General features: G+C 33.9%; 3 protein-coding genes across 3 annotated transcripts; 2 read left to right on the forward strand and 1 right to left on the reverse strand.

The window, feature by feature from the left end:
* Window positions 1-3014: 3014 nt before the first annotated feature.
* LOC106707781 (protein archease-like) lies at window positions 3015-4073 on the reverse strand. The gene is made up of 3 exons (XM_045686479.1): window positions 3956-4073; window positions 3847-3871; window positions 3015-3425 (listed from the first exon to the last, which is right to left on the reverse strand). Exons 1-3 carry the CDS (start codon window positions 4017-4019, stop codon window positions 3035-3037), a joined length of 480 nt encoding a protein of 159 aa, XP_045542435.1. The 5' UTR covers window positions 4020-4073; the 3' UTR covers window positions 3015-3034.
* A 1005-nt stretch (window positions 4074-5078) lies between these two features.
* On the forward strand, window positions 5079-6504 carry LOC106707876. Its single transcript, XM_014499323.2, has 4 exons — window positions 5079-5432; window positions 5505-5594; window positions 5710-5817; window positions 6275-6504. The coding sequence occupies exons 1-4, from the start codon at window positions 5205-5207 to the stop codon at window positions 6413-6415; spliced, it is 567 nt and encodes a 188-aa protein (XP_014354809.1). The 5' UTR covers window positions 5079-5204; the 3' UTR covers window positions 6416-6504.
* Window positions 6505-7391: 887 nt separating this feature from the next.
* Window positions 7392-11680, forward strand: LOC106707780 (pre-mRNA 3'-end-processing factor FIP1). Its single transcript, XM_045686419.1, has 9 exons — window positions 7392-7588; window positions 7952-8170; window positions 8650-8833; window positions 9093-9236; window positions 9689-9762; window positions 9877-10018; window positions 10660-10898; window positions 11197-11270; window positions 11421-11680. The coding sequence occupies exons 1-9, from the start codon at window positions 7439-7441 to the stop codon at window positions 11602-11604; spliced, it is 1410 nt and encodes a 469-aa protein (XP_045542375.1). The 5' UTR covers window positions 7392-7438; the 3' UTR covers window positions 11605-11680.
* The last annotated feature ends 1778 nt before the right edge of the window (window positions 11681-13458 follow it).

The raw sequence follows: 13458 nt of genomic DNA on the forward strand, positions 1-13458 counted from the left end.
TCTGCTTGTCCATGCAAACGATCCTTTATGTAATTTTGAGTATAAAAGCAACAAACTTTAATTTGAGACATATACGAACTAGTATAAATATAGTCTTACAATAACTAAAAATAAATATGTTACTATTTGTTTTAATTGTTGTTTACCTTTGCAAAATTGGATTAAAATTATCGCTCGCATAATATAATTCACAAACTCTAATTATAATTACCGATTTCAAATATTTCGTATGTACAGGAAGTCATGATTATGAACGCGCGAATATAACGGAAATGATTATAGAAAATAGAAGTTTTCATAGACAAAGGGGAGTTCTGAGTTCTATCTATGACCGATCCATAGATTAATTGTGTCGGCCTTGTTAAAATGACCAGTATTTTCAAAACATTTAAAATTGATGATAAAAAAGCGTTCTTTTGTAATTTGAATAGTCTACGGTAGTGGTCATTTATTTAAAAAATAAATCTGCTTAAATCTAATTTTCGGAAAAACATAATGGATTTCGGACGTCGAACGGAACACAACGGAATATTTGCGACTTCGCGGTTTGTTTGATTTTTTGGATACAGGCTTTTTTGAGACAAAGATAATAAAGAAAAATATCAAGAGTTTAAAATATTTTACAGTATTTGTCGTCCGCAACTCCGTCCTAACTTGTAAGAGTTTTTTTTTTAATACCGCGCGAATTCTAAAAATCTAAACTAACTTTTTATTCCTCCAAACTGTGTTTCTACATCTATACCAAATTTCAGCGAGATCCTTGCAGCCGTTCTGGAGATACCTCCTAACAAACATACATCCATCCATACAAATACTCATCATCATCATCATCATCATCAACAGCCTTTATCTGCCCACTGCTGGGCATAGGCCTTACAAACATATACAAATACTCACATTTATAATATTAGTAAGATTCATCTAATATCCAAACCACGGGTCTTCTATAAAACGTGCCATTGGTAAATAATTAACGGGTTTCTAAAAAACCAATACCAAGGCGCCATGACAACAAGTAAACATACTTTTTTAACCGACCACTGTAACATCAATTTGATTCTTTATAATAGTTGAAAAAAAATAATTCACACTTACTTTTTATTTCATCATTAAAGTCACGCCAAACAATAACTTGGGATAACTAAAGAATACGACACATCTTAAATTCAATAAACACATATTATAAAAAAGGACTTAGATCTAGTCACTTGCCACCCTTAGGAAGATTTTATCACTGAGGTTTTATCCCCCTATGCTGGGATTTTTATCCCCCCAGGTCATAGGCAACCAGGGCGAACCGCTCCACCATCTTTATCGCTAATAATTTTATAAAATCTAAGAGTGGTAGAGCCAACAGCAGCTATTGCATGAATGTGAGGGCTCGAAAATTTAAGTAGCCTTGTGCTGATGCCCTTGCTGTAAGGAAAAAGGCAGAGTAGGAGGGCACAATAACTGCGTAGCGTAGAAAGGTACCGGGAATTTAAACCCCTCTAACTCTAGGACTTTGTCACTCTTTAATACTACTATAGCAAACAATGAATAGAACACTGCGTTGTCATGCTTTAAGGAACCCGGTGAAGAAAAGACTAATTGTGTTTCCTTCTAATTTGTATTCCGTAAGGAGGGTGGCTGTGTAGATTTATGATTTTCAGTCCAATTAAGCATTCAAACTATTGCCGTGGGTTGAATGCGGGGGTCTATGAAATATAATGATCAATGTCTTTTAAGTGACTATTTTAAAGTAACAATAAAAACATGTGCCTAGATCACAAGAAAACTGGAGAATCTAAAAGTGTTTGCGTCCTTCCGAGTTCCGTTTTTTACTCCAAACCGAAGTGCACAAGTTCAAACCAAAGAGCGATTTTTTTTATCGTCGTCCAAATTGTGTCGGTGGTCATCAGTATGTTTTTTTCGTCGTTAAGTTTTCTGAATACATTTTTATCTATATTCATAACCATACAAACCAATTATCAATCGCAGACTAACGAATAAAATAATGTGGTATGGCAGTGATCACTTAAAATCAGAAGTTCATCTGAGAAAACAGCAGCAATTAGGTAGGGTTGACTAAAATCAAGATTTAAATACAAATGCATCGCGTACATTGTACTGATACAAAAACAGAACGCCACTTATTCGGAACTCGCGATGCAGAGAAAACAAGTTGTGAAATATTAGTTGGTAGTAGCTACGTTAACATTGTCTTTTCATTTAAGTCTGTTTGTGTATGTAAGTATAATGTTACAGAACTAACATAATGAAGCTTATAGAGCATTCCATGCAAAGCGGACATTAAAAAAAGTCGATGTTTCTGATTGCAGAAATATAATATTTCTACCTATGCATGTCTTTGATAAATTTATCAAATGTTTTTTTAAATATAGTGACTTGTTTGACTTTTGACCAAATGGTGGATCTGCAGTACCTCGAAATCGATTATCTGGTCATCACATTGTAGATTTAAATAATTAAACAACTGGATTTTTTGCTTCATTTAATGAGCTTTTCAATTGCATTTTTGAATACGAAAAAAAAATATTATTTCAACCTTGATTTTCTCAAGTTTAGACCATTTCGATTTCTTTTATTATGAAAATATCTTTTTTTTTTTTAATAATAAAATGTAATATTATTAGAATCTATAATTTATCTAATATTATAAAGAACATCCTTGCTAGGTTTTTTATGTGCTAGACTGGAAATACTGCTTAAGAGTTACTGCACCACATTTAACGTCTAAATAACAAGATTCGAGCCCACAATCCTTTATACAAAACTAGCTTTTACCCGCGACTCCGTCCGTGCGGAAGAAAAATGCCATCAAGATAAAAAAGTTCCTATGTCCGTCTCCTAGTTCTAAGCTACCTCCCCATCAATTTTCAGCTAAATCAGTTCGACTGAACTTGAGTTAATAATAGTGTAACTAACACAACTTTCTTTTATATATATAGATAAATAACGATAAAAAGGGTAAATTGAAATACCACAAATGTGAAACGTTAATCATATAAAAAAATAGTATATTATGATAATCTCAAATATCAATAATAACAAAAACTTCAAACTTATGATCTTTGGGTTCATCAATTATTTGCATTGCTGAATATGTAATTGCTTTGACTTCAGTCCCTTGAGGATGTGTGCCGATTTTAAACTCTTCACCATAGCATTTGCATACTATCCGAAATTCTTCCGTATTGAACTCGGTTATGACTAACTTCTTACAAATCAGAAACGGTTCAGCTGAGAAGAGAAATAACAGTTCATCTAGAAAATGATAGAGAAGTCCCATCATGTCATCTGCATTTGCCTCTATGGTGTGCACTTCTCTGATTTGAACATACTCCATCTCTGTCATATAGGCAAACATTGCCATACCACATTGTTCAAATGCTTCTTTAAGACTATCACCCCAAGCATGTAGCCTAGAAAGAAACAAATAAAATATGGACAAAGCGACATAAACAAATAATTTTATCAATTAATATGAAAATTTAATAACTGTATTATTTTATTATGAAAACTAACTAGTTTTGTTTGTTTATAATTAAGTACTAAGTCTTACTTCAATAAAAAAAAACATTACCCTTCTACACATATGGCAAAAATTTTATATTTTTTCACTCACATAAACAAAGAAGTAAAATAAAATAGTTGGTTCTCTTCTTCCAATTTATTACAAGATTTATGATGAGTCATAAGTTTATTATAAATTTGTCACAATATTTTAACAGTATTATACAAACCCAGCAGTCATTTTCTTTAACTTATTTAATTTATTGGATAAAAAATATAGTTTTTCAACATAAACTAACAATATTAATTTTTTAAACATTTGTAACTTACTGAACATCAGCAGTATGATCCAAATCTGAAAAGTTTAAATTTAAAGGTGAATATAGGAGATATTTTAAGAGGTAACAAAATCAATTGCACAATATTACAATTCACTTACATTCATATTTTATGGGTGGAACAATGAAATCATTTTCAGTTAGTTCACCCAATTCTTCATCCATTATATTAGACTAATTAAATATTTGTTTATATACCTAATAATTAAATTAACTCTTAAATTTTTCTTACTAATTATTGTTTAATTTGAAATTATTGGAAATAGGAATCATTTATCGTTGCCTAAAATATTATACGTTAATGTGAGTCCTTTTAGTTTCTTATATTAATATTTAATATTAGAATTATTAAAATAACATCATGGAAAAATGACATTTGACACAAAATAACACGGATGACATTGACTTATAAACACCAGTTGCCAGGTATACAAACATACACTAAAAATAAAACACGAAGAAACCATAACCAAGAAATACAAAATTGAAGAAAAAACAACTAATGTTCACCGTTCTGTGCACTAAAATGACGAATAAATTCCTATTTCTGAATTACAATATAAGTAAATTATTAAATTATTTTAAAGAGAGAGTCAAATCAAAGAACGTGTGTCAAACAATAATTACTGTAATTAGCAGCATTAAATCTTATATAATTTACTAATTTTACATAGGCCAACATTTTTATTTATTTATTTATAACTGTTTTTAATAATATGTTTCACAATTAGTATAATTTTACAAGTAAATTAAAGATATGTAATAAATTAATAATTTTTATATTATATAAATAATAGTTTCGTCAACGTTTTCCCTTCGCTGTTTCGTTTATACACGACGTGACGACGATTCATTCACATGACGTAATTGGAACGAAATCATGGGAAACTCAAATAAAATGGAATACCTGCAGATCAGTTCACATATATGAAGCAGATCAGTTCAGCGGTTCATCAGTGGTCAGCTCCATTGTACCTACATAGAGTTATAAATTGCGTTTCGAGTAATTTCGAGCTGCTAAATGCGAGTCACTAGGCATCTCACGGTTCGTTTCGTCAGCTCACATAGTTATAGTACATCGAGATGAGATTTTAATATTAACTGCCAATTTGCTTGTGAGTTGCCACTCAACGATTCAAGCCTATGTGACATGAACTGGTTAAGGATCATCTGATTTACACAAGTCTACTTGGACGTCACGGTACTTAACTGTCAAGTTTGGAGTTCTTTTCTTATTTTAAAAACAAATTCTTATTCGATTTTTGAATAGTTTTCTTTCGGATAGTTCTCATTCCGATTCTTTTCACTACATTTCTAACTCTTGTTCTTTACTTTTTTTAAATAACCATAATGGATCCTATTGCAATTTTACAAAATAGAATCGAACAGTTAGAAGCGAAATTGGGTTTTGCGCTAAATAACCCAGCTGATGGTCAACAAGAGGATTCGGCCACAGCTAATTTACTGAACACAGCTCAGTCCATAAATAATGCCACAGCTGGTCACGAAAAACTTTCCGAAGGTATGCAAAGAGCCACCGAATTAAACAACTACACTGATCCTAACTTCGTTGAAAATGTAAGTATCACTTGGTAATGATTCCATTGTTGAGTTCATTATAAAAATGAACTAACACTTTTGGTTTTGTAGATGCAGCAGAATAATTTGAAAATGCAAGAAGTTGCAGCAGCAGAATCTGTAATTAAACATCATTGTCACTGTATGCATCGCTGTAAACAGGTATTTCATTACTAGTCTTATATCTATGGGGTAATTATAAACACTATTAGTGTGAAATTATTATTTCCACTTTTCTATTTCATTTAAAATGAAAAATAACTTGAATTAATTGCAGGCTACCCCTATATTGGAATCTGAGGCTATTCAGCAAGTACCTCAATTGCAAAAAACTGTAGACAAGATGCATGCTGAAGCTGCAGAAGTAAAGGCTGAATCTGATGTGGTAACACCTCTTAAATATTCCTCTCGGTTTAACTTGCTCAGTATTTTTTATATTTTATTTTAATGTAACATATATTAAACAGAAAACATTATTTTAAATCTTATGTTAAATAAAATATAAATGTAAAATATTCTGTGTAGAAAAATTAAAATAGAATAAGTTGTTGCTTAATCACATGAAAACTATGTACTTTGATCAACTGACAGGAATTGTCTTTAAAGTGGTATTTAAATTTTTTGATAATTGGTTTTTTTCCTTTACGATATTATTAACTGCAGTAACATATATATTTCAACAATAGCTTTTATTTGTTAATATGTTATCCTATTTAGGAATTTTTATGAATATAAACTAAGTGAAGAAAATAGCAAAAAATGTGGAACAGTGGGCAAACAGCAACTCTAGTATTCTATAAAGAGTATCAAGGACTTGGCTCTTAAGATGTTTGTTTTTGTAGGTGTCACATGGTATTCAGGAGGTTGCAGAGACCTGCGGCACTGCAGCTTCCAAGGCTGCTGAAGGCTTAGCTGAAGTTGCCCAAAAGGTGGAGGATGTCGAAGTTAAAACATTCCCTAAACGAAGAAATGGATTAGATTAATATTGATTCATATTTAATCGCTTATTACAGTTGTGATATTCTTCATTATTTCTTGCATTGTAAATTGTAAAGTATTATTTATATTTATACCATCATAATTGTTGTTTTTTTGCTCTTTATATCTCCTTTACTATGTAAAATATTTATCTCTTGTTGGATAATAAAAAAGCAACATAAAATCACTTAGTCATCTCTGAGAAGGTTAATCCTAAAATTAAATATTTGTCCACTTTGAGTGAATGAAAATGAGATCAAAACACGGCTCAACATTTCAGGCCAAGAAATTAGACAATCAACGCCCTGCGGCCGCAACCCTATGGCTAAAGCGAGTTCTAAGGCTATTCAATAATATTCAAAAATTAATAGTTTTTTTTTAGTATTCGACTTCCTTTCTAGATTGTGAATACAATTTCGAACAAAAGTTGTGCTTTTTATAAAATAAAGAAGGTCTATTATATACAAACATTTGAATAATATTAAAAACGTTAAAACAGCGCAATTTGGCCTTTTTGAATTTGTTTTCCCCTTTTAAGTAGTGCTACGACTAGCGTTGCCAGGCGTCCGGATAAAACCGGACATAGGTAGGCTTTTTGATTGCGTGTCCGGCCAAAATAAACGGTGTCCGGTTTGTCCGACTTAACAAAAGCTTAAGGCTTTTTACATTTCGCAAACGAGAGTGGCCAAGGGCCGGCGACGAGAGTCGACTGACGATCGTGTCCGGCCTTTCTACCCAAATGTCCGGCCAATCTGGCTGGTCTGTCCGGCTATTAGGTTTCTCACCGGTGATCTTGTTTCATACAAACAGCAACAGCAAAGAGTATATAAAAGAGGCTGAGTATATAAAAGAGACGAGGAGGCTGAGTATATAGAGGAGTATATTTTTTTACAAAATATTCACGGCCGGATAAAAATTTTCATTTGCAACACTTCTTGAGAGATTTGTCAAAGTATTAATTTGCTCTTTGAACCCAACTGTCAACGGACTTTTTGGATTTGTCATTTTTTTGATTGTGTCAAACAAAAATGGCAGAGACTGCAATGGAAACTGCGCCCACTGATGAAAATGATGATAATTGGTTATATGGTGAATCCAATAATGATCAAGTTGAAAGCGAGACAGCAAAAAATGGCGATAAAACGGAACCCCCCAAGGAATCAGCAGAAGTAGCCGCGGTGCGTATACTTTATAACCTATAATACCCTATTGTTGTTTTATGAATTTTAGAAAATATATATGAATAGTGATAGTTTCACAGTGTATATAAATTTATTGTCATTTTAATGTGAGAGATAACGATATTTTTATTTTAAAAAATATATAGGACAATATTTACATATCTGCTACCAAAAGAGAAATTTGGTCAACACAAAATATATCAATTTTTATGCTTTGTAATTTATATCTTTAAAAAATCATATCATCGGTCTCTTTATTACCTTTTCTCTACAACTCAATTACTTTTATTAATCTAGTAATTCTGATTGAGTCTTAATAAGTAGCACAATTTAAATCCTTATAATTTTTTATTTTTACAGGATAATGAAGAAAAGGAACCTGATGAAAATGATGGAAATAATGAAGATTCTCAATTCAATGATGAGCATTTTGCGGATGTGGGTAGAGATGACCAAGATCAAGGGAATGATGCGGACAGTCAGGATAATGGAGACTCAGATTCAGATGACAGTGATGATGTGAAAGTTACTATTGGTGAAATTAAATCTGGCCCTCAGTATGGAAGTTTAAATATTAAAGTAAGTAGTTTAAAAGATTTTATTTCTAAAATAGTGATAACTTATTCTATTATTGAATATTGTTAATTATATCCGGTGAATCTGTGTATGAAATATGTTAATAGTTGTCAGTTTATGTATAAAATGGTGTATTGTACCTCAATTTTATGAGTTATCTTTCCTAAAACTTGTTTTAGCCTAATTTCTGTTATCATCATCATCTCCCTAGCCTTATTCCACTCACTGTTAGATTGTTAGTATTGGACCTCTTGATGACATTCTTTCTTCTACTTAATAACTTGAATAACATATTAAACTCTAAGTGTCGCCCGTGACTCCATCCACGCGAAAATAAAAAAAAACATAATATGTAGACCATGTGTTCTTCCAGACCGTGTTTTAAATCTATGCCAAATTTCATTGAGATCCATTGAGACATTCTGCAGATATCTTCAAACATCCATCCATCCATCCAAACATTCACATTTATAATATTGTAGCGTGGTGTGGGTCTGGTGGCATCAGGAGTGAGTGAGAAGCCACGCGGGGGCACCACTACTGGCAACAAAGTGACTCTAGAAGATCTCGAAGGACCTGGCAGTATTAATGGAGTACCCGCTTTGGAGTTCAACATTGACACTATTGAAGACAAACCGTGGAACAAACCTGGTGCTGATATATCTGGTAAGTCAGAAATTTTTTCTTTTTTTAATCTAGATCATTGTTTAATATACTTTATGTATTGTCTTCAAAAAAATAATTCTGATGAAAAAATGATATAATTTTAGGTTTTTTATACCTTACTTACTTACTTACTTACTACCTTAATAACTGACATTTTCCTTTTCTAACCTAAACTTCTAAGTCACTTTTAGTCTAATAAGGCCTTTTAACCTAATAGAAGTTATTTTTATTGTCCTAATTTTAACTTTGTGTTATTCAGATTATTTCAATTACGGGTTCAATGAGGTTACGTGGAGCGCGTACTGCGAGCGGCAGCGGCGACTGCGCGTGAGTGAGGCGGGCGTGGGCCTGCACGCACCTCCGCCCCAGCGTCCACCGCCGCAGGAACGCGGCCGTAACCTCGGTAAGTGTTCGCTACAACTACACTTGTTACATAAATGTTTCGACACAAATGAGGACTGTTGCTTTCAAATTATATACTGGAGTAATTTAATCTTCCTTGATCTATCTGGTATCTGACCTGTTGTCGGCCTGAGATAGGTCCCATATAATTATAGAATTATTGTAAATGTTGGTGTAAATTATTAATTTAACAATATGTGAACTGTGTTCTTTATTTTGTCAGAATTATTGATAAACTAACTGTCGCCCATAACTCAGTCCGCGCGGAATTAAAAAAAAAAACGTAATAAGTAGCATATGTGTTCTTCCAGACTATGTTCTACATCTGTGCCAAATTTAATCAAGATCCGTCAAGGTGTTCCGGAGATACCTTCAAACAAACATCCATCCATTCGCATTTATAATATTAGTAAGGTATCAATATTTACATCTAAAGAAAGTTTAAATTTGCAGGTCCAATGAGAACTGATGATGCTATGCAACCACCGATGCAGAATAACTATCAAGTTAGGGAGAACACTATTCAAGTAAGATTTTTATAATTTATGTTTGTTTCACTCACAATTTTTTTTTTTATATTTACACACAGTGATAGAGTTCAACAGTTGTTGTGTAACAGTGCTTTGTGTTGTGATTATCAGGTGATGACGGCGGAGCGGCGTGAGTACGGGCGAGGTGGACATGTACGTGATGCACCGCCCGACTACTTCGGCGCGCCGCCACCAGAACACTACTACCCTCCCGCACACGCGCCCGCGCACCCGCCATACGATGAGCCCTGGGGTACGTATACTGTGTCTAGTGGCGCTGAAGCATTTTCATATTTTAACCCATTGTTGACCGGCAATTTTACTGTAAATCAATCAGATAAAGAATCCGCGTATTATTCATTGAAAGATTCTTTATTACGTTCCGTCATCGTTTTTTTAAAACTTTTTTAATTATTAAATACTAGCTTATACCCGCGACTCCGTCCGCGCGGAATAAAAAATAGAAAACGGGGTAAAAATTATCCTATGTCCGTTTCCTGGTTCTAAGCTACCTGCCCACCAATTTTCAGTGAAATCGATTCAGTCGTTCTTGAGTTATAAATAGTGTAACTAACACGACTTTCTTTTATATATATAGATTTTTTTACAACAAAAGATTTGGCGGGTTTTAAAAGCGAGAGAAACAGCTTGTGTTATACTAACAATTGCAATGTATGGTCGCCAACAGAGACAACAACAGCGATGCGAAAAAAAGGCGCATCACGAGTTTTTTTATGGCTGGTCAACAAAGTGTTAATAAAAAATTAAATCCATGAACTGTCAAAGATTTATTAAAGTTTTTGAGTCGGTCGTATATTTATTTCTATTCAACTGACAAATTATCAGGCGATATTTTACAAATTCTTAAGTGCGCCCTCTTAATGTCTGTCGCAGGGCATCCCGAGCCCGGGGGCTGGGCGCCGACCGAGATAAAGGAGTTGACACCGGGCCCGCTGGCGATGGGCCCGCCGCCCAGCGCGCCCGCGCCTCCGCCCGCCGGCTTCCCGCCGCCCTACCGCGGACATCCGCACGCGCCGCACCCGCACGCGCACCCGCACCCCGGCTATGATCGCGACCGGGACAGAGACCGCGACAGGGATCGAGACCGCAGAGACCGCGACAGGCGCGACGAGGTTCCTTCACTATAACTACTTCTTAACACTCTGTAAACCTATTGTTTGTTCATTTCATTCATGGTAATGTTTTTAAAACCGGAACCAAGTGCAATAACATTTTCTGTATTTTTTCTTCTTTATAATTATTTATCTATTTATTTATTTATAATATGAAAAACTTTACAGCTATATTAATATTATAAATAACTTTACTTATAGCAATTTTATATCTGAGATGAGCAAACAAACAAATACCGCAACTATTAAACTAAAATAATAGTTAACAATGTTAAATTATGTTTGTTTTTTTTTGTAGGATGAGAGGGAAAGAGACAGAGAGCGCGATCGCGAGCGCTCGCGCTCCATAAAACCTGACAGAGTGCGGGAAAAGTAAGTATATTATTACTTTCATTATATTATGTCAGTTATTAGGAATTTGAAATTTCTTCAAGAGGAATATCTGTCAAGTTTAAAGTGCATAATATTAAGTTTAAAATATACATATAGTCCTCAATTTAATGTTTTTAAATGGTAACGCAGATCGTACAGACGGGAGCGGTCGAGGTCGCGGTCGCACCGCCACAAGTCGCGGTCGCGGTCGCCGCGACCACGCGAGCGCTCGCGAGACCGAGACCGCTCCAGAGACCGCGACCGAGACCGAGACCGCGAGCGAAGCAATAAGTCCAAGACTAAGGAGACTAAAGAGAAAGAAGACGAGAAATGACATCAGCATCGATACTGGAGCATTCCCAGTCCATGAAGCATCCGCGTGCGGCTCCACTCTAATACATAATTAAATATGTTTAAGATTAACGTTAAAATTTTTTTTTTGCCTATCCATCCATTCCTAATACCTTGAGGCCCAAATTTTTTAGTATATCTGTGCAGTTGATTGATTTCACCAATACCAATTGAGGAGTGTCGCAACAAAAACCGTTAAATCACTTTTTTTAAAAAGTGTAAAAATATAGCTAACAACATGGTTCACAACCGATTTTTTTTGTTGTTTTTGTTCCGACGCTCCTCAATTTATCTATTGAGCAAATTTTATTAAAAACAAAAGCAGCAGCAACACAACATAGCAGTCGAAGTTTCAAATAGTAGACGAGGCGAAGCGGGGATTTTAGGATTTACTCGAGCATTGCAGTTAAACAGTGAATTACAAGTCTACAATAGAATTATCCGGCAATTTGCACATTGACATAACGAAATGGAATAGTTACACAGTTTCAAGAAAAAAACGTCAACTTGAAATTGCCGAAATTTAATTTTTAAATTGAAATTTTACTACGAAGTTGTTACATACTCTTTGTTGCCGGGCGCGTTAGTGGACCTTTCTATCGATGGTTATTCTCATAGAACTTGGAATTGATAATTTCGTGATTATTGTTTTTGAATTACAATACTAATGAAATTTTCTTTCTATTCTTCCTTTGTTTTTCAAAACCAAATAAAGAATAAAATTTTAAACCAAAGATAAAAGCGTTGACAAAAAAAAAAAAAATTCAGTCGAATTGATAACCTCCTTCTTTTTGAAGTCGGCTAACAAAAAAATTATAATTAAGGTATGTAATGGTTTAATTTACTTTGTGCTACTACCTCACCTGGCGAGTTTATTTTGATGTGAAAAATATCGTAGTGGCATGGAATGTGTTAATAAATTAACCAACATGTAAACATTATGCGTGATATTTTTATGGAATTCCAAAATTATGAAAATGCCCAACATTAAACTGTGCAAATGCTACTACCTTATTGGTCGAAATATGACTTTCAAGACGACATCGTTAGTTTACATATTTGATATTTGTGTTGAATGTTGATAATTCCCTTTAATGAAGTTAGTCCCTTCACTACATTTTTTCATGCAAATCGTTCGAAAGAGAATATCGTTCTATACTTTCTCCGTAAAAACAATTTTAATTTTTAGTGTGAATTTGGCCCCTTCACTTTATTTTTTACTTTCGTTCGAGAGAATCGTTTGAGTGATTCAGAGAAAAGAGAAATCGATTGAGTTTACTTTTTCTGTGATAAATATTTAACTTTTTGAATCAAGTTTTTAATCGATTTTCCTTTTCTCGGCAAGAAATATTTGAAACAACCTCTTTTTTTTATAACAGACAACTTCTGCCATGAATGCGAATTTTACATGTCTGGCGTCAATAATATCCAATGTTATACTTAATTCTTATACCCCAAACTGTAGTCATCTTTCCCAAACGGTGTCTTACTAATGGATGCGCACGGCATTTCATAGTTATTGTATTGACACCAAGTACCAGCTTAGGATAAGAGGTGAGGGGATTTGTGTAAATAAAAAACGGCTTTGTAATATTATTACAGAAATGCTTTATTAATTAATGTCTAAATAGATGGATCATCATATAAATGTTATCTAGTACAACCTACAAGACGGGGCGGCCCGAGCAACGATCAGTCACACCTCCCTGCTCAGACGCCCGGCCTTATTATTCCATCACATACAGGTTTTACAAATCATTTTGTTAACATTTTTGTACAGCCATATACAATAATTTTATTTTCAATTACATCTAGACGTAAAAAATCTGAGGTGTCT

The sequence above is a fragment of the Papilio machaon genome, chromosome 3 (genome assembly GCF_912999745.1).
Source record: "Papilio machaon chromosome 3, ilPapMach1.1, whole genome shotgun sequence".
NCBI lineage: Eukaryota > Metazoa > Arthropoda > Insecta > Lepidoptera > Papilionidae > Papilio > Papilio machaon.